At 41.2% G+C, this 21,506-nt stretch overlaps 1 protein-coding gene and 2 non-coding genes across 3 annotated transcripts in view; all 3 read right to left on the bottom strand.

Annotated features, from left to right (window-relative positions):
- Positions 1-21,506, bottom strand: part of polr1a (RNA polymerase I subunit A) — a 100,618-nt gene that overhangs the window by 42,655 nt on the left and 36,457 nt on the right. Inside the window, 2 exon segments of the mRNA XM_034222800.1 lie at positions 7,250-7,373; positions 15,170-15,335. Of these exon segments, the coding sequence (XP_034078691.1) occupies positions 7,250-7,373; positions 15,170-15,335 (290 nt within the window).
- On the bottom strand, positions 8,191-8,324 carry LOC117550393. Its single transcript, XR_004569626.1, has one exon. It is a non-coding gene; the product is annotated as a small nucleolar RNA SNORA5 (small nucleolar RNA).
- Positions 20,263-20,398, bottom strand: LOC117550389. The gene has a single exon (XR_004569623.1). It is a non-coding gene; the product is annotated as a small nucleolar RNA SNORA5 (small nucleolar RNA).

Raw genomic sequence — 21,506 nt, 5'->3', positions numbered from 1 at the left:
CCTTTCAAAAGGTGCCATCAAAACAAAAAACATCACAACATAAGATAACAAATACACGCAGCATATCTTATTCAATGCAGAATATGATTATATTTGTGACAGTGGGAATACAAAACGATATGCTACAGTATAGTAATAAAAGATAAATTCCACTTGTTGTATCTGACAGAGCAAGAAACACTCGAGCCTTTTAATTAAACTTGTTTAAAACATATCTAAATAAATATGTGTGTCCCGGGCCATAAATGTAATTATGCTGTCAGTTTTCAGATAAAGCCACAGCATCACAATTCTTCTGTATTCTACAATATAGTTATTTTCACCTCCCGTATTGCGTTCAACCCACCAGCTTTTATGGAGAAAATAAGTTCTATAATTATTAACCAGAGGCATGTTTCTCACTATTGTATGCATAGAAACAACAGACTACTGTGTGTGTGAGGAATCAGCTGTTTATTTCATATGAGTTCCATTGTGGCAGCGTCCATCACTGCTCTCCCTGGTTGCAATACACAAAGACAGCTAACTGGTTAACCTTTGGTCTTTGTTTAGGCCTTGGTTCACACAGTATGTTCCCTGACAGTAGTAGTTGACTTATCAGCTTGTCACCCTTTCACACCAACGCGGTTCCCGTTCGAGCTCCGTGCTTGCGCTCTTCTGCTTCGGAACCGTTTTTTCTTTTCAGCCCCCGTTTTGTTCACACCGTCCCAGAGCCCGACTGGTGCTGCCGCGGCTGCGTCATGACGTCACCGCTTACGTCGCTGATTTTCTCCCCAACGGCACTCACAACAACAATGGGGGACTGCATCGGGTCGATGATCGTTTTAATCATACGAAGCCAGATTAAATTAAACGACTTCTACAACCTTATACTTTTCTCCAGAGTGCCGTGGTTCATTGTTTATTAATGTGTTTCAGCGGCATTTACCGATCCGCTGCAGCACTGCTCTTCCACCGGAGTTTATTCTCCTGTTAACTCACACGGGACCGGCCGCTGTAAAGTCTTCACTGTCTGACTGTCACACAAGCAGCTGATACATATCCCCAATTCCCCATAAGTGAATATGTTTCAGTCTGAATTGACGCTGTTTGGCATCACAACGCTGTTATGAAAGTTTCTCTGGTATAAAATGGGTGATGTTAGCATAGCAACCGAAGCTATCCTATGGTGGCATAAACCGTTTTTGACAGGCACATTTTACCGGCTTATTTTTCATTATGATTCTACTTGTGATAGTCGGACATGACAACCTGTGCAGCCCATGTATTGATTCCATCCGATAGCTGCTATAATACAAAACAAAACGTCTGCCTGCCCTCCACAATGATCAATGACGGCGAACGGATGGTCAAAGTAAGGTACAAATAACAAGAATCACACGAAACCTGGTTAGTGTTGCCTGACTTTGGACACGCAAGTGTGTGGTTGCGTTCTAGTCACTTTGCTCAGTGCTACTGCTTGTTACAACTTTCATTTGGCGTACTCGCCATAAACTGTTAGCTCAGGTTAATCTCGCCCCCCTCCGACGTAAGCGTGACGTATGCGGTTCTTGCTAATCTAGACCGACAATTTTTTGGTGCACTGGTTTTCGGTGCTTAGAGCTGGCTCCGCTGCGGTGTGAACAGATCGACAATCTTTTGGTGCTTGGTAAGCACCGGTTTTCGGTGCTTAGAGCCGGCTCCGCTGCGGTGTGAACAGGAAAAAACGGTGCTTATCATGCCCCTTTCACATCAACGCGGTTCCCACTTTTCTGGTTCGGAACCGTTTTTTCTTTTCAGCCCCCGTTTTCTTCACACCGCCCAGAGCCTGACTGGTGCCGCCGCTGCTGCGTCATGATGTCACCGTTTACGTCGCTGATTTTCTCCCCAACGCCGTCTGGTCGATGATCGTGTTGCTTTTAATAATACGAAGCCAGATTAAATTAAATAACTACTTCTCAACCCTAGTACTTTTCTCCAGAGTGCCGTGGTTCATTGTTTATTAATGTGTTTCATTTTGTTTGGCATCAAAACGCTGTTATGAAAGTTTCTCTGGTATAAAATGGGTGATGTTAGCATAGCAACCGAAGCTAAACTGACTATCTTGACTACTTCTTGCTATCCTATTGTGGCATAAGCCGGCACATTTTACTGGCATATTTTTCATTATGATTCTGCTTGTGATAGTCGGACATGAGTCATGACAACCTGTGCAGCCCATGTATTGATTTCATCAGATAGCTGCCATAATACAAAACAAAACGTCTGCCTGCTCTCCACAATGATCAATGACAGCGAACGGATGGTCACAGTAAGGTACAAATAAACAGAATCACACTAAGCCTGTTTAGTGCTGCCTGACTTTATAAAGTGTGTTTTTTTTAATAAGTGTGTGGTTGCGTTCTAGTCACTTTGGTCAGCGCTACTGCTTGTTATAACTTTCATTTGCCGTACTCGCCATAATAAACTGTTATTGCTTAGGTTGATCTGCAGCTCGCGGATCCAGTAATGAGTGACCCGACAGTAAAACTAAACATATCTATAACTAGTTTAGGTAGTTTGAGAGGTAATTAAAATATGCAGAGCTGCGTGTCGACTCGTCAGCAGCAGCTGATCTCTCTCTCCCGTCAGATTAGACTTCACTCGTGTTTATGTCCATATCGATCAGATTCAGCTAGTTCTAGCTAATGATATGACTACCTGCTTATTAAAAGACACCTAAACAATAAGTGTCGCTATGCAACTGGGTGAGGCCACAAAGTATAGCGCAGCATTATGCATTTGTTTACATGCCCACCGGAACCCTGAGGCATTACCAACAGATCAACGCACAATCAACCCATACAGGATATCTCTTTCTCCACATTAAGTGTTAGACATTATAATTGAATATTCTTGTCAGTCACATACTCTTCTTGTCTGTCACATAAATGGCACAACTGAAGCGGTATTGCGCTAAAGGGAAATTATTTTGACCGGACATTTTGACCGAAGAGATTTAGATTTGCCGGCTAACGGGAACTCTGACGTCGCCATTTTGTGTGATTCGCGGATGCACTCGGCTCCTCTCGACTGCTGCTTGGGTCTGCTCAGTCAGCTTCCGGATGAGGAGGCATTCGTTCGACCAACTTACAGTAGATAACATTACAAACATTTTTAACAGGGGCCATAATAGTGTAAATAATGTTTGTTTTGGCAGTTATAACTGAATGTAATGTTTTCTACTTTTTTACATCTGGGAAGGCATTTGCCTTCTTCAGATGGAAAGTGTCTTGACCAACAACTTAAGTATTTATTATAGCTATGCAGGGCATGCAAGTGAGCAAACACAAACAAGAACAAACAAACAAGTGAAATGAAGAATACAATTGAAATTGTACAATATAATATTGTGGTGATTAATCTTATAATTCAGTCTAGAGAATGCACCAGACAGCATCTAAGACCTGCAAAAATCAAAATTGTCTAGGGGGAGGCCCCCCAAACCCTTCATTTCATCCGCGCGCATTTTTCAGGGCAATCTCTATTGGGCTCAGGGCCATCTGTAAATTAGCTTAAATGGCCCACAGGGCAGGGTGGGATTTTCACGGCGGCCATGACGGCCATGGCCGTCGTAGCCCCTCGGTCTGGCCGTTATGCCCCACAAATAATTGTACGTCCTACGGCCACCATGGCCTTTGGGCCCCTCGCACTGTTAAAAGTTGCTTTAAAAGTGTCAGAACAGTGGTTTCTGAACTGCATTATGCTGCGTTCACAACGGACGCGATGCGAATACTCGCATTGCTCTAACCGCTGGAGTTTCACCGCGGCTGTCAGCTGTGTTTACTCCTGTCATTCAAACGGGACGCGCTGGAGCGGGGGCGGGGCGTATCTCCATGTAAATACTGTGGTGGAAACCAACTACGACCAAATTAACCTATTTTATCGTGATTTCATTGTAATACACGTTTCAAATTGATGCCGAAGTAACTACATACTGCTACCGGTTAGTAAAAACCATGCTTTAATGCTTTGACAAGTCTGCAGACAAGACGGCATGCGAAAAACCTTTTAAAATGCGTGTTTTGTGAATGGAGATTGGATCGATTAGGCTAAACCAGAGGTGCCCAGTACGTCGACCGCGGGCGACCGGGCAATGCTGGTAGATCGCGAGTCATTCTTAAAAAAAATAATCCTGTTCCGTTAAAATAGACAAAACAGGTTTTGATCCCTCCTCCCTTGGCCTCCCTGCCACTTAATTCAGGAGTTTACTTGATTGACAGAAAAAGCGACCTATCGCTTTCCAGTCTGTTAACCCAGAATGCAAAGCGATACAAAATCAGTCAAGTGCCGGGAAAACTCAAATTAAGTTAAAGAGACAAACAAGAGACAAACAACCAAATGAGTGCGGGACCGAGCAAGAAGCTAAAGACAAACCACTTCCACCCAGAATGGGAGGAAGAATATTTGTTTGTGATGTCACATTCAAAGGTTATTTGCCTTATTTGTAAAGCAAGCGTCGCTCTGCCAAAGAAAGGTAACGTGGAGAGGCATTATCGGAGTGTTCACAAGGCATATGACAGCGACTTCCCTCCGAGTAGCGAGTTGAGAAAGGTCTGTATTATTGCTACACAAACATTATCTCGCAGTCTTAGTGTCCCCAACTCGTTTCTAACATGCACAAAGACAAACAAATGTCGGTGTATTTTCGACCTTTCCAATCCAGACGAGATCTCTCTCCCCCGTCTGTGCGCGAGGGGGCGGGGCAGTTTACACACACGCGGCTGCTACAAGCAGAAACACACGGAGGGGATGGCGGAGAGAAGCGCTCCAAGGTGTGGTTACATGTTACCCGTCTTGAGGAGGACAATGCTCCTTGCCAAGAGAGAGTTCAGCATGTGAGGGCGGGAACACGAGCAATGTGTCGAAACATTTATCAAAAGCGCACCACATCCAGACGGAGGAATGCACCGGGTTCCACTGTCTTTCTAGTAGCTCTGCAGCCCCATCCACGAGTAACGTTTCCACGTCAGGTGTTATGTATGCTAGCAGCAACACACGCAGTTAACTCAATGATTCAAACATGGAGTTAATGATTAGAGGAAACTGAGTTACTCTTTATTTTGTTAAAGTTTCAGCTATTCTGTTCACAGTTCTGTCATCACATTATTTAATACGATTTGTTAAAACATTGTTGTTTCTTTTGATGCGAAATATTATTTATTTTATTTAAATAAAAAGCAATGTTAGTTTTGTAAACAATTTGTTAATTTAATAATATATGTATTTTTGAATCAAGTATTCATCTTTATTGTCTTCATTGTTAGTTTCCACATGCCTAAAACAACCTCAAGCTAAATCTAAAAGTTGATGGCTAAATAAGAGGGTTTGAGAAATTGTGCAAGGCATACAGTAATAGTCTGAATAGTCGATTAGTCGTTTCATTAATCGATAGATTAATCGATTATCAAATGAGTCGTTTGTTGCAGCTCTATTATCCCATGTATAAATAAAACGTGTTATTCAGCAACCCTTGCAATTTGGGATTTTATTTTTGGTTGGTAGACCTCGGTGAGCTGGTCATTTCAAAAGTAGCTCACCAGCCCAAAAAGTGTGAGCACCCCTGGGCTAAACTAACGTTGTAGCTGCTTCGTCCAAACTCACAACAACGTCCTAAAGACAGAATTAACGCAGCGACTGTATTCGTCATGACACAGACAGTCTGTGGTTTGTACATCTTTAACTTTTGTCCAGTTTCTGAACAGATATGAGGAGCTGTGAGGAGTCACACACACACACACACACACACACACACACACACACACACACACACACACACACACACACACACACACACACACACACACACACACACACACACACACACACACACACACACACACACACACACACACACACACACACCACACACACACACACACACACACACCACACACACACACACACACACACACACACACACACACACACACACACACAACACACACACACACACACACACACACCACACACACCACACACACCACACACACACACCACACAACACACACACACACACACACACACACACACACACACACACACACACACTTTTGCATTTCAATGTATTGCTTGTTCATACAGTTGGATGTTGGAGCTTCACTGTGCACTGCTGAATGATGTATGTGCAGAGTTTGACCCTTGAAGGCTGTTTCTTCTGCTCTGAAATGGAATATATTTGTTACATATTAATAGAATTTTAGATTTTTAGATTTAATTTCGGATTTGTGAATGGGAGAAGTAGTAGATGGAAAACATACCAAACACTAATTATTAAAAGTAAAGTATTTAATTTTATATACGGTAATACTAAGGAGGCATAGGCCTATATGATGATACGATTATTGATATTAAAAAAGTGATTTGTTTTTTGTCATTAGAAAGTGAAGTTATTTATTTGTAAGCTCCAAATCCTAATTTTTCCCTCAATGGCCTTTGTGCCTTGCATGTGGCCTTTCCGCCCTGAAAAAATGTGTGACACCAAAGGCCAAATGGCCTTGCCCCTAAAATGACGAAAATCCAAGCCTGCCACAGGGCCATCTCCCAAAATCCTTAATGTCATGCACTGCAACATGTGATGTTTTGTAAATGATTACATGTCTCTTATTTAGCACAGAATATGATCCTACCCGTGACATATGGATCTTAACAAAGGGCCGCTATATCAGATACCTGTAGATAGGGCTGCTCAATTAAATCGTATTTTAATCACAATTACGGCTTGCAACGATCACGAAAACAACGTAATCGAAATAAAACGATTCTTTTTTTTTTATTGGTTTTTCAGTTGAATTCTACTTAAAGTTCGAGGTAATCAACTGTTAAAAACATACTGTTCACATTTCTTTTCTCCAATAAATTCATGTTTTCAAAGTAAATGGATAATGGTTTTTAATAATCGTGATATCAATTATTGACCCAAATAATCGAGATTATGATTTTTGCCATAATCGAGCAGCCCTACCTGTAGATCTATCAGCTGTTTATTTCACATGAGTTCCAGTGTGGCAGCTTTTTAATCACTGCTCCCCCTGGTGGATCCATGATCCATTGCAGCTGGTTTCATTATAATTTAATGGGGGGGCGTATCAAGTCATGCGGGGGTTTTCCTTTCAGCGAGGATCGACTCCGTGCCGATCACGGCCCCACTGCGGTAGGGACGTCCGAAATGAGGTGCTCCATGTGTATGCATGTTTTTTGCACTTTTAGTATCAACTAAACTGTGTGGTACCTTTGCGTGGACAAGCCACCTCTCTCTTGGCCTTCCAGCGCTGGATGGAGGCGAAGTGTCGAGCGGCAGAGTGAGGGTCCAGGCGGGGCAACACCTTGTCCAGCCCCTGCAGCCTCCTGATCACCTGACGGGAACGGGGAAACACACCAAATGTGAGGTAATGCATGTTTTTTTTAAAACTATGGTGTTTAATGGAAGTCTATACTGTGTGGGGACATTTTAATCTACAACATAAACACTTTGTATTTGTTTGTAGGATATAATAATGTTTCCTTGGTAGGAAGATAAAAAAAGCAGTTTTGGAAGTAACCTTTTTAACTGTAGGCTACAAGAGATACTATAAGCCTAGCTTAAGACAAAGACATGAATCAGTGGGAAATAGCTAGCATGGCTGAGCTTAAAACGACATCTGCTAACACTTTTAATTCAGTCTGAGGATCAGGTTTGTTTAAAGCTTAGACAAACCATAACTGAAAAAGACTTGCTGGCATAAACTATTTCGAAATACATTATGTTATAAATGAAGTTTAAGAAATGTGAGCAAGCATATTTCGTAAACTTTCCCTCTGTTTCCATGCTTAATGCCAACTGCTATAATGCCACTAAACAAATAAAAGTTATACATTTGGTTTTTTTCACTATTAAAAAGAAACATATCACTATATTGTTGTGTAAAATAAGCCATCGTTGAGTCTGTAATGATTTTGTGCCGCGAACCCTAATGTTGCTAGCTAGCTAGCTAGCTAAATGTGGCAATCATCACTTCCTTTGAATCACACACTGCACGCTCACAGTGTGCAAAATGGCAGTGTACTTAGAAAAGTGTTAGAATTGAGACACAGCATCAGTTATAAACAACAGGCTAAATCTAAAAGTAAGACTCTGAACATGTGTAAATTGACATACAATACTGTTCACAAGTTCTGCTAATGCCTCCTGAAGTCTGTGTGTAGTACATTTGTATCCCCAGTGGACATGATGAAGCACAGTGGGGCCCATGAACTACAGCTTCACTGTGGTAGCCATTTTGGCCAGTGGCATCCACAGAGGAAGCACTGAATTTGACAAGGCTGCACTCTTTCTGTACACAGAGGTCGAGGACTAGTTATCATGCAGGTTTTGCTCTATGATTAGCTATCAGGCTGTGGTTAAAACTGCACCTGTGCTAATACCGCAGCACTGTGTTATGCAAAAACACAAATCATAAATTGTATAGGTCTATCTGAGGTTTGATTCAATTCTGCTGCACGCCAGTTTTTTTGTTTGTTTCAAGGTCCTTTATAACCATTTAAATAACAATCATATTTTATTACAATTTATTAAAAAAAGGTGTCACATCCGTCCCAGTTACAGGTAACAGATGTTCTGCCATACTGAACATTACCTTGTTATTTACACTTCATTCATCAATTTTAACGCTAATGTACATTCTAGAAAATAGTTTTATTGTATAACTCATGAAATTCACTCTGTACAGCCATGGTTATATTACAGGAACTATTTTTAGCTCATTAAGCATACGTTAAATGGAAGTGAGTTTCCTAAAAACTATATTATTCCCTTAAATTGAAGTCAAACTAAAAGCTATAAGTATTACAAGTTATATAGTAGTAGAAATCCGCAATCGCAGACTTATACACTTTGACACCCCTGCTATATAAAGGAGAAGCTATTTCTGACTAACTTCCTCAAAAGTTACAGATATTACGGTATTTTTATCAGTACTGGAGACATGTAAAAAATATGTCTCATTGCTACATAAACATTATATTGCTGTTTTAGTTTCGCCAACTCCGTTTCTAACATGCAAAAAGACAAAAAAAATCGTCTATGGTGTATTTCCGATCTCCCTACATGCAGCAACACACACACGGCGGAGATGGCGGAGAGAACTAAGCACTCCAAGGTTTGGTTATATTTTACCCGTCTCGATGTGGACAATGCTCGTTGCCAAAAGTGCAATAAACCTTTCGCATGTAAGGGCGGTAACACGAGCAATCTGTCCAAACATTTAGCTAAAGTGCACCACATCCAGACAGAGAAATGCACCGTTTGACAGCCTTTCCGTTGCCCCATCCACGAGTAACGTTTCCATGTCAGGTATGTTATGTATGCTAGCAGCAACACACCGAGTTAACTACATTATACAAACATGGATTAATGATTAGAGTTAACTGAGTTATTTATTTTGTTAAAGTTTCAGCTACAATGAAACAACCCACCACTCCCACCGTCAGTGGTCCAAGCCATATACAAGCCCAAACCCCGTTCACGTTAGCATTAGCAGCTAGTGGGAGGATGACTGAGGAGAGTCTGAATGCTTGCCACTTGGCCGTGACCACGTTCATAGTGAAAGGCCTACACCCCTTTGCAACAGTGGATTCCAAGGGCTTCAGGTAACAGTTTGTCAAAATTGAGTTGTATTAATTATTAGGATAAAGTAGTAGTATGTTATTCGCATCACTCTAAACACAATAACTCAATAATAGACTGATTCATTTTTTTTTTTTAACACTTTCTATATGTTATTTCTTCAAAATACAAATTTGTGCTTTTCTTACACACAGTATACATAATAGTAGACAAAGAAACATTCCTTATATGCCTTTTAATCCAAAAGCATTTGTATTTCCTTTACTGCAGGGAAATGTGCAAGGCACTCAACCCCAAATATAGCCCTCCTTCCAGGAGTTACCTCAGTGATACATTAATTCCTACCTGGTATGGTATAGAAAAGGCCAATGTGATCAGTGAGATAAAGGACGTGCCCAAGCTTGCCATCACATCAGATGGGTGGACCAGTCTCAGCCAGGACCACTACCTCACTGTAACAGTGCACGACACAATCCAGGGCATCTTAAAACAGAAGGTCCTCCACACAAGCGCAGTGTACAAATCACAAACCGGTGAAGTAGTTGCAGAGGAGATATCTGACATCCTGGAAGACTTTGCGATAGAACCAATCAAGATTGTAGCTGTGACTGTTGACAATGCTGGTAATATGGATGTTGCCATGAAGAAGCTGCACATCCTAAAAATAGGATGCATTGCGCATACTTTAAATCTGGCAGCGCAGAAAATCTACACAGTGGCTGCTATTGATAAATGGGCAGCCAGAATCAGAGCAGTGGTTGTCTGGTTCAAGAGATCCTCGATGTCAGCTACTATCTTGAAGGAAAAGCAGCAGCTCCTTGGTAAGAAACTATTATTTAGAAATTCCCAAATTTAACAATTTAATTCAATTTTCAAGTGTCCAGTACTTACATGTAAGTTGTTTTTGTTTCAGGCCTTCCACAACACTCCTTGATCCTGGATGTCAAGACCAGAGGCCTGTACTACGAAGCTGGTTCAACCTAACCTGGATATGTTTGAGTTAGCCGGTTGGCCTAATCCAAAACATACGCGCTCTCGCTAAACTGTACTACGACACGGGTTATCAAGTGGATCGCTCAAGCCAGCCGTGTCCTATCTAGTTAGGTGCGCGTTCACATGAAAGGGGTGGTATTTGGAGCATTCGACCAATCACAAACATGGACAAGCGCACTGACAGCGCAGCGTCATACTTCCTGAATGAAAAGTCAACTATATAATTAGACAAATATGAAGATGTTAAACTTTAAACATCCATGACTTAAACACTTTATCCAGGATAAAAGCCACATAGCTGCACCTGCAAGCTGAATACAGCTGGAAAAAGTGTTTGAATGCGTACGTTAACAGGTTTATGATATCACTGCCCCGTCCAAGACACGATTTGACTTTCATTACATTTGTCTCGAGTGTTTCGTCAACTTAATGTGTTGCTTAAAATAATACTTCGGCATACAGTATGTGACACTGTGAGTGTTGCACGGCCAGATACGGCTCAGCTGACTCAGATAAGAAAATATATGATGTGATATGCCACGGACTGTACTTAATGTTACTTTGATCCGGTTACTTATGTTGTGGCAGATATTTAAGTAAGCTTTCTTAACACTAATGTTATAATAGTCAGATTGCTCTGAAGATGGAGGTGATATTCTATTAATGTTCACGTTCACACAGTCGGTGATTTTTGCCGGCCGTCTTTCCTGCAACGGCAGCTTTTCTGTATTTCCTTTCTCCTGTAATATGACTTGATCGCTTTAAACTCCGCACACTGAGCTCTGATTGGTCAGCAGGCAGTGCTTTCACTGAGTTGAGCTCTTAGCCTGCAACCTAACCTGGTCCCGACCAGGTTAGCCGCTAAGTATAAGTTACCATGGAGATCTAGCCTGCTAAAAAGAGAACCAGCTTCGTAGGACCGGAAAGCCGGAGTTTTCCCTGAAGTTAGCCGGCTAAGCGAAAATCCTGCTTCGTAGTATACTCCCCAGGTGGAATTCCCTCTATTTGATGATAGAGAGATTTATGGAGCAGTTTCCAGCGATCCAGGCAGCAGCTTTGGATCCACGACTGCGAAAGGCTTTGACAAAGGACAACCTGGACCGCCTGAAGGATGAGGACTTTCATAAGGCTGAGGAGTTTGTCAAGCTCATGAAGATCCTGTATACATCCACAATTTGTGTGTCTTATGAAACAGAATAGCTGAAACTTTAACAAAATAAATAACTCCGTTACCTCTAATCGTTAACCCATGTTTGTATCATTGAGTTAGCTCTGTGTGTTGCTGCTAGCATACATAACGCCTGACGTGGAAACGTTACTCGTGGAAGGGGCTATAGAGCTACTAGAAAGACAGTCGAAAACGGTGCATTTCTCCGTCTGAATGTGGTGCACTTTTGCTAAATGTTTAGACAAATTGCTCGTGTTAGCGCCCTTACATGCTAAACTCTTATTGCACTTTAGGCAACGAGCGAGACGGGGTAAAGTTTAACCACACCTCAGAGCGCTTAGTTCTCTCCGCCATCTCCTCTGTGTGTGTGTGTGTGTGTGTGTGTGTGTGTGTGTGTGTGTGTGTGTGTGTGTGTGTGTGGTGTGTGTGTGTGTGTGTGTGTGTGTGTGTGTGTTGCTGCATGTAGCAGCTGCGTGTGTGTAAACTGCCCCGCCCCCTCGCAAGCAGGCGGGGGGGAGAGATCTCTCGTCTGGATTGGAGAGATCGAAAATACTAAAAATGACGCATTTTGCAGTCTTTTTGCGTATTAGAAACGGAGTTGGCGACACTAAAACTGCAATATAATGTTTGTGTAGCAATAATACACATGACATATTTTTTACATGTCTCCAGTACCGATAAAAAGAGCGATAACGTCGGAGCTTAACGGTACCAGGGTCTTTAATAATTCAGCCCCGGGGCCCGTTTAATACCGGGGCTCGGTACCCATCCCTAGTTTCAAGCATCAAAGAGAAGGTATGGGGAAACCTCTCAGGACGATATCAAGGGGAGGATATTCAAGCCTTTCTGCATGAGGCCACAGCAATGGACCCCAGATTTAAAGGAAGGCTGGTGAGTGATGCCACCTGGGACAGGCTAAGGAGGAAGGCAACTGTTGAGGCTAGGGATGCTCCGATCGATCGGTCACCGATCGAGATCGGCCGATACTCACTCTCTACCGATCGATCGGTGCTCTCTAAACATGCCGATCGCGAGAGCCGATCGCATGACGAAATGGCAAAAAAAATGTAAAGTTGCCGACTTCGCTAGAGATTTTTTTCGCTAGCAGCAGTGAAGATAGAGCCTCAGAACCTGAAGTCTTCCACTCTTCTGAAGAAGAAGAATACAAAGACAACAACAAGGATCCATTTGGACATGGGTAAGTGTAAATATTACAGTAATAGTGTACTGGCAATGTGTGGGGAATACCGCGAAAATGAACAATAGGTTTATTGATATATTTTGTATCGATAGTCATAATAATAATAACTTGAATTTATATAGCGCCTTTCATAACCTCAAGGTCGCTTTACAAAGAAACATACAAGGACAAGACATAAACATAAAACAGGGGGCAGAAATGGAAGTGTAAGTGGGGGGGGGGGGAGTGAGTTATTGTTGGAAGGCGATGTTGAACAGATGAGTTTTAGGGGTTGATTTGAAGATGTTGAGAGAAGGGGCGTTGCGGATTTCTGCAGGGAGGGAGTTCCAGAGGGTGGGGGCAGCGACACTGAAGGCACGGTCCCCGAAGGTGGGGAGGCGTGAATGGGGAATGGAGAGCAGGCCGGAGTCTGAGGATCGAAGGGTGCGGGACGGGATGTATGGTTGGAGGAGATCTGTGAGGTACTGAGGGGAGAGGGCATGGAGGGATTTGTAGGTGAGGAGGAGGAGTTTGTACATGATGCGGGACTTGACCGGGAATCAGTGGAGGTTGAAGAGAGTGGGGGTGATGTGCTGCCAGGGCTTGGTGCGTGTGAGAATATGTCATGAACTTTTTCTTGGGACAAAATAGACTCTCCATTAGCAAACGTTACTCTGTGTTAACGTTATTTTGGTGTGTAAAAGTGAGATTACATGTGTAGATGATTAAATTAATCATTCATTCGTCCCACAACGGAGACATTTACAGTGGCTATAGACATGGTTTTGCCATCGATTATTTTATCATACTGTTCTGTACAGATGAGGCTTTGTCATAGATTTATTTATATGTGTGCCTGTGATTATTTTACCGTCCTGTACAGATGAGACTTTGTAATCAAGATGTATGTATGTGTGTCTGTGATTTTATACTGAATGTAAAGTAACTGGAAATACCTGTGTGTGTGTGTGTGTGTGTGTGTGTGGTGTGTGTGTGTGTGTGTGTGTGTGTGTGTGTGTGTGTGTGTTGTGTGTGTGTGTGTGTGTGTGTGTGTGTGTGTGTGTGTGTGAGAGAGAGACTCCTGTCCAACCTCCCAAACTTTCTTTTTATGTGTGCATTGTTATTTTTTGCTTGAACAACATTTTACTTGAACTTTATTTCAATGAAATTAGTTGTAATTATTGTCCTACATTTTAATTTGTTTTACAGAGATGTTTCACAGCTGTCTGGGCCTAGTGGCCCACAGGCGGCGTTTATCCAGCAGCCAGAACATCCATCTGTGCCGGCCCCCAGGTCAAGATCTACCGTGGCTCAAGGGCCTTCACCAGAGCCATCACCACCAAGGACCAGCAGACCAGCATCACTGCATCATCTGCGGCTGCCACCAGGTCAAGATACACCTCAGCACAAAGGCTCCACCACAGCCATCACCTTCAACCCAGCCAGCAAGGAGGTCTCGTATAGCACTTGTACCCCCCCCCACCTACACAGCAGCCAGACCCACTGTCTTGGAAGACAGACAAATACCTTGACACTGTCTTGACATTTATAATGAATAGTTGGTTGAAAGTTCTGATGTTCAATATTGTAAATAGTGAGATTTTCCAGTTTCTTATATTTATATAAATAGTTGGTTGAAAAAAAAATATGTAAATGCTCCAGACCAGAGATTGTCCTGCACATTTTGATATGTAACACATGGGGTGCCATGTTATAAGAAGTACATTTAAAAGGTGATTTAAGGAAACATCTAAAAATCGAGATAATACCCTTAGACTCCAGAGGGTTAATGACTATTTTTCTGCTACTTTCCTCTGGATAACTTTATAAAAGTAAATGTAACTAACTTCTGCTTGACCTGCACCTCAGCTCCACCTGTGATCAGATACAAATCAAGCAAGCTGCTGTGTGCTTTAATTCTCAACGTTGAATGGTTTTTATGATTTATTATCTTCGGTAAATATTACAATTCGTTTTTGGGTTTACGCTGATAAATATCTGTCCAGGGAGTGAGGATGAAAAATAGCATCTTGGCTAGCTCACAAATGCATTTACAGCAATGGTCATTTATGTGTACTTTCCCTGTTGAATAAATTCATATATAAATACATTTTAAACAAACCCTGTTCTAAATCACAGATGCCTCATAATATCTGGTTTAATACCATATATTGTTTTAACTATCTCGTGTTTAGCTCTGTCTTACCTCGTAGTTGTCCTCTATGAAGGGGAACTGTCTCTCCTGCAAGAACGGAGTTTTAGGGATGTCCAGTCCGTCTTCACCGTACAGGAACTGCACCACCGAGCCATCGCTGTCCCTCACCGTCAGATCATACTGCACCACCAAACCCTCCAGATGCTTTATGACACATCTGCAGAGGAGAGGGTGTGAGGGATGAGAGAAGAGAAAAAGGACAATGCATGCTACTATGAGTTTCTTCAGTCTTGTTAAGACGGTCAGTGAAAGCAGATGCAAGTGATATTGTTTTCAATAGCTCAGCCGAGGCTGGGCGATATGAAGCAATTCGAACATCACAATATTTTGGATAAAATCCTTCAATATTGGGACAGTAATAAAAATGATACTTTTCGCATGGATATATTGTCTTAGTGAAAAATAATACACATACATTTAAATATTACAACACTAATGTAATGCGGCCTTCAAAACCAGGCAATGTTGATACACGCAATTTTTGTAGGTGTTTTTTAACTTTATAGACTGTAAAGAATATAGTTTGTATTTTGAGCAAAGTACATGTATGGATAAACCAAGTCAATAATAAAAAGAGTACCAAGACCATATGTATGTATTTTTCTATGTTTTTTGTTTTATGCTCTGTCAAAGCACTATATAAGTGTCATGTATTATTATTATATTTAGAGTCAGATAACGATTACAGGGTTCTTACACCTTTTCCAAAGTCAAATTCAAGCACTTTTCAAGCATTTTCAAGGTGCATTTTCCAGCTTTTCAAGCAGCTTACAGCTGTTGTAAATTACATATTTATATACACATACTCAAATGATTATTTCCCTACCTCACATTAAATCAGATGTTCTTTATGCTATAAACAACCAAATGTGTGTTTCGTGATAGCCTTCTACACGAGGATGAAAAATTAAAGAAAAGAAAACTAAGTTTAATATTTCAAAATGAGTGACCCATCTGTACGTCCCATATAACCTGTCTGAGCCGATATAAAACAATCAGCCAAATACATTTTCAATACATTATTGATTACTATTTTTGAGGTGCTTTTAGGTTGGCAGTGAACACAAGTCAGAGGTACATGGTGTACTTCTACTCCACTACAGTTCAGAGGTACATGGTGTACTTCTACTCCACTACAGTTCAGAGGTACATGGTGTACTTCTACTCCTCTACAGTTCAGAGGTACATGGTGTACTTCTACTCCACTACAGTTCAGAGGTACATGGTGTACTTCTACTCCTCTACAGTTCAGAGGTACATGGTGTACTTCTACTCCACTACAGTTCAGAGGTACATGGTGTACTTCTACTCCACTACAGTTCAGAGGTACATGGTGTACTTCTACTCCTCTACAGTTCAGAGGTACATGGTGTACTTCTACTCCACTAAATGTATTTAATACCTTTAGTTACTTCACAGATGTGGATGAATGATGTGAAATCTAATCAAGTGTTTAATCAGACTTTAGTTCCACCTGGAGTAAATCCACAAGCTACCCTGCAGTATACAAAGTCATTCAAACTAGCTGCACCTTTACCAGCTTTGAGAAGACTTTCATGATCAATCATTATAAAACATATCATATATTCTGAAATGGACCAATCTGCACAACGACTACTTTTACTGTCGCTACTTTAACTATATTTGGATGAGAATACTTTTCTACTTTCACTTGAGGAATATTTTGAATGCAGGACTTTTACTGTGACAGAGTATTCCTACACTCTGGTACTTCTACTTTTGCTAAGTACAAGATCTGAGTACTTATAATTTCACTACAAGATCTGAGTACTTATACTTTTACTCAAGTACAATACCTGAGTACTTATTCCACCTCTAGTAGTGTATTAGTCTGAATTGTAGCCACAAAATCACGCAGAGCTGCATAAAATAGCCTCACAATGGTAACAAGTGGAAAATAATATTTACAAATGTGTACAATGATTTGTAGGTAATGCTGACTACTCAAGACACCTTACTTATACATCTTCAAAGGAAGACTGTGTTCATTCTACAATTACATGGGATTAAAGCAACATGTAGTTTTACTTGTATAATACTTCAATTTTATATAAAAGAGAGTTTGTTTTCATGTTTTCAAATAAACAAAGTATTGGCTTTCAGAATATTAAACTTGTTTCGGCAAATTCAGATGATAAATACAACTTTGAAGCTTCGGCATAATTACAAGCAGAGAACTGAGTAACTTAACGTCACAGCAGGCATAACAACAGCTGGTGTTTCTTGTGAGTGTTTCCCCGGTACACAAACGCAATACACACAAACACACTCGCGAGCTTCCCCCAGGCCAGTAATACAAACGAAAATGTGTCTTCGGGTCAATGTGACTGATTTCGATAGAGCAAGTCACATTTGGTTTAGGCACGAAACATACTACCAGTAGAAATACATTGCTTTCAAAATCGCTCTGTGTCGAATCAATAGATTATATTTTGTGACTATAACACGAAATGCCGTGAGTGCTTCATCCTCTGAACACCACAGGATGGCGACTGTAACGCACATAACATAGGTACGCTCCTCTGAAATGATTGTCCCCTGCAATTATTATTATCCCTCATGGAGTTCGCTATTCAGCTCGCTAACGTTAGCTTAAACAAACATAACATGCAACGTTAGCCTAATCTAAAATGCTCTACTACGGCGTACCTTTCATGTGGCTCGTCAGCGCAGACTCTCCCATCGTTATTTTTGCAAACTTTGCAGGAGGCTACTCGTGGGCTTGACCCTCGTCTTAGCCATGGCTTGTATTTGTCTTCTGCTAGCCAACGCTCGTTGAAACTGCAACCTCCTGGCACACAGTCATCTATCACTCATCAGAATGCCCAGGTCACACGTAACACAAACACTTGCAGGTCGCGCGCATAGCGCGGGACGGCCGCAGCGGAGCTGTTTTAGAAACGAAGCAATTATTTTCTTTTAATCTAAAAAGCGAACTATTCAGTCAGACAGCAATTTATTGTAAAAGTAAAGCATTTACATTTTCAAGCACTTTATCTCAATTTCAAGCACCATTCCCAAAATTCAAGCACTTTCACAACCTTGAAAACACCACGTCAAATTTCAAGCATTTTCAAGGATTTCAAGCACCCGTACGAACCCTGGATTATAAATAATATAAGTATGTACAGATGTAGCACCTAATTTCAGACTCTAGTTTACAGCTTCCTGCGTACAACCTGCCTAAAACCAGTATCGAGGAATGTTAAGCCCTCCCACTATTTTCCAAGAGGGCGTTGCCAGATTTTCAATTTCAGGTTTTAACCAGGAGATCGTGCTTCATTCACAAATACAGAAAGACAAGTTTCATGGACTTTCAGTTGTGTTTTGAAAAGCATTTGAACACATCAATATTTTAGATCAACTAAAGTATATCTAATCTTGTAATTCAATAATATATAGTCTTTATATATTAAATAATCATAATAATAATGTAAATGTTTACATTACACTTCTTTATTTGTTATGCTCATACTTTTACCTTTACAATCGTTTGCTTTAATATGCAATATATTTTTTGTATATTTTTGTGTTTGCTTCCTCCTGCTCCCTTTCGGACACATACTGTATGATTTATTATTATTATTAATAAGATATTAAGATAAGATAAGATGTTACTTTATTGATTGAACATTTTAGTTTAGAATGTGCTTTCCCACGGTAATTCAGAAGGCTCACAGGTCACATTCCGACCATTATTTAAAACAATAGGTGCTTTCACACTGTCTACAGTTTGATTAGCATAGAGGGAGCGATTAGGTGTGGCGCATTTATCATTAGGTGATCAGAGCAAACGTCAGATTTCATTTAAAAAACAGGTCTGATTTTAAGACTATTTCTGCGCTCATAAAGAATGATAAGAATAAGAATAATGCGTATTGAACTGGTTTCATTAATTAGTGAGTTTATTTAACGAAACATGGAGGAACAAAAGTCTGCGTTTAAATCGTGTGTGTAGAGAATATTGTCATTGTTGAAGGCTTTTAGAGAAGGGTGAATTATAAGCCTGAATTATATAACATTTTATACCTAAAACATAAAAGCCACAATAAATAAATCACAATTATTCTAGTTCGTTTTACCTCCCGTATTGCTTTCAACCCACCAGCTTTTATGGTGTTGTTACATCACTAACTGTAAGCTTGTCACTCGGAGTAACCTACAGTACAGTTAATTTAGCTGCTGGAGAAGAAAGATCAGGGGGGGGGGGGGGGGGGGGGGGGGGGGGGGGAGAGAGCTGTGGTTGATGGGCCATTAGTTGTGTAAATACACAGCTGAGAGCTGCCGTTTTATTCAGACTGTTTAAAAAACGGTAACAACGGACTATTTTTCTTAGCGGATGCATGTCAATTTAAATCAATACAACAATTTTTTAAATCAATAAAAACATTTTCTAAATCCACAAAAGCATTTCAATTAATATTGGGAGTCATGTCGTTACTTTGTTGAGAATGTGGCCATGTAATAAGCGGGATAATTTGCAGCGACTTGTTCCTTATGGGGAAAATAACACCCTTCATTGTTAGTGAATTACTGAGTTTAGGCACGTTAATAACGTTTTAATGAAGTTGAATACAGTATATTCATATGTGTCAGTGATTTCATGTCAATTCGGCGAACATAAACATAAATGATCGTGGTGAAGATGATGATTAAATTAGGATTACAAATCGAGAGCCGGGCTACATTTCCTCCCGTTCGTTTTTTTCGACATGGTGATGTTTTGTAAATGATTACATGTCTCTTATTTAGCAGAGTATGATATCCGTGACATATGGATCTTAACAAAGTTCCGCTGTACATCCAGCGTACTGTATCTGACTTTATTTTACATGAGCTCCAGTGTGGAACCCCACTGCACCCCCTGGTGGATCAATGAATCCATTGCAGCTGGCTTCATTATAATTACATTTATTTATCACGGGGGCCGTCTCAAGTCAAGCTGGAGGTTTTCCCTTGAGCGAGGGCAGATCACGTACCAATCACGGCCCTCGCGTTTCGAACTGTCCGAAATGAAGCGCTACATATGTATTGCTCAGCCCTAAGCTCCGCTGATGCCTGATGTATGTGTGTAGTACATATTGATCCCCAGTGGACATGATGAAGCACCGTGGGGCCCATGAACTACAGCTTCACTGTGGCAGCCATTTTGGCAAATGGCATCCACAGAGTCCACTGAATTTGTATATTAAATCTGTATCTTAAATCAAATGTGGATTTTTGTCCAATATCTACACTAAGATGAGAGTGTTGTAATTTGTAAAAACACTGCATTCTATTCATACATTAATTAACTAACCGGTTAGCCTAAATCAGGGGTGCCCAATATGTCGATCGCGATCGACCGGTCGATCGCAAAGGTAGTGTGGGTAGATCGCATGGCATTGAAAAAAGAAGAAGAAAAAACCCATTTATTTTTAAAGTTAGCCTATCATCCATCCTTACTTTGGCATTTGCCACTTGATTGACGTACAGATAAGGCAGTCTGAGTTGTATTGTGCCATACGGGTTCATGCAGTTATGAGGGGGCCTCACCTCCTCATCTGAAGCGCAAATGCGGCGCACTATAATGCGCTTATGCGGCGCAATTAGTGTAAGCGCGCCACAGTTTATCCGCCGTTTAGTCCACTAGCAGGACAATAGTCCTAGAAAAATACATTAAAAAGGCTAAAGGTGATATTAGCAGTTAGGGAAAGGAAGCCAGTTAGCTAGCTAAATGCTTTATATAATATTATAGAAAAAGACAGGGAGCAACTCTGAATATCGAAATGGTCTTATCTGTGCCAGAGTGTGCTCCCATGCTTGAAGTGACTACTTCCGAGCACACCCTTAGTGCAGCTAATGCTCTATCACAGCGGTTTTCAAAGTGTGAGGCGCGCCTCCCCTGGGGGGCGCCAGAGAGCTTCAGGGGAGGCGCGGCGTGAGAAAAAAAAAAGATGAGTAAAGTGACACTTGCACACTTTTGGCTGTCTGTGGAGACCGAGTTCCCCCACCTCGCCAAAAAGGCTGTAAAAGTGCTCATTCCCTTCACCTCCACCTACCTGTGTGAGTTTGGGTTTTCCGCATTGACTTTGATCAAAAGCAAGTGCCGGTCAAGGCTGCAGCCAGAGGATGATCTGCGTTTATTCCTGTGTGCATCAAAGACGCAGACTCATTGTTCCCACCAAAGTAGGGGTGAGTGTAATAAGGAGGCACAGTTGACGTTCAGTGTGTTGCCGGGAGCATATAAGGATGTATCCACGATGTTGAAAATGTTAAAAAAATATGTGTTGAGAACACGGCGTGCAAAAATATACGGTTCGTGGTG

This window comes from Gymnodraco acuticeps, unplaced genomic scaffold, assembly GCF_902827175.1.
Source record: "Gymnodraco acuticeps unplaced genomic scaffold, fGymAcu1.1, whole genome shotgun sequence".
Classification (NCBI taxonomy): Eukaryota; Metazoa; Chordata; class Actinopteri; order Perciformes; family Bathydraconidae; genus Gymnodraco; species Gymnodraco acuticeps.
This window is presented reverse-complemented; position numbering and strand designations above follow the sequence as displayed.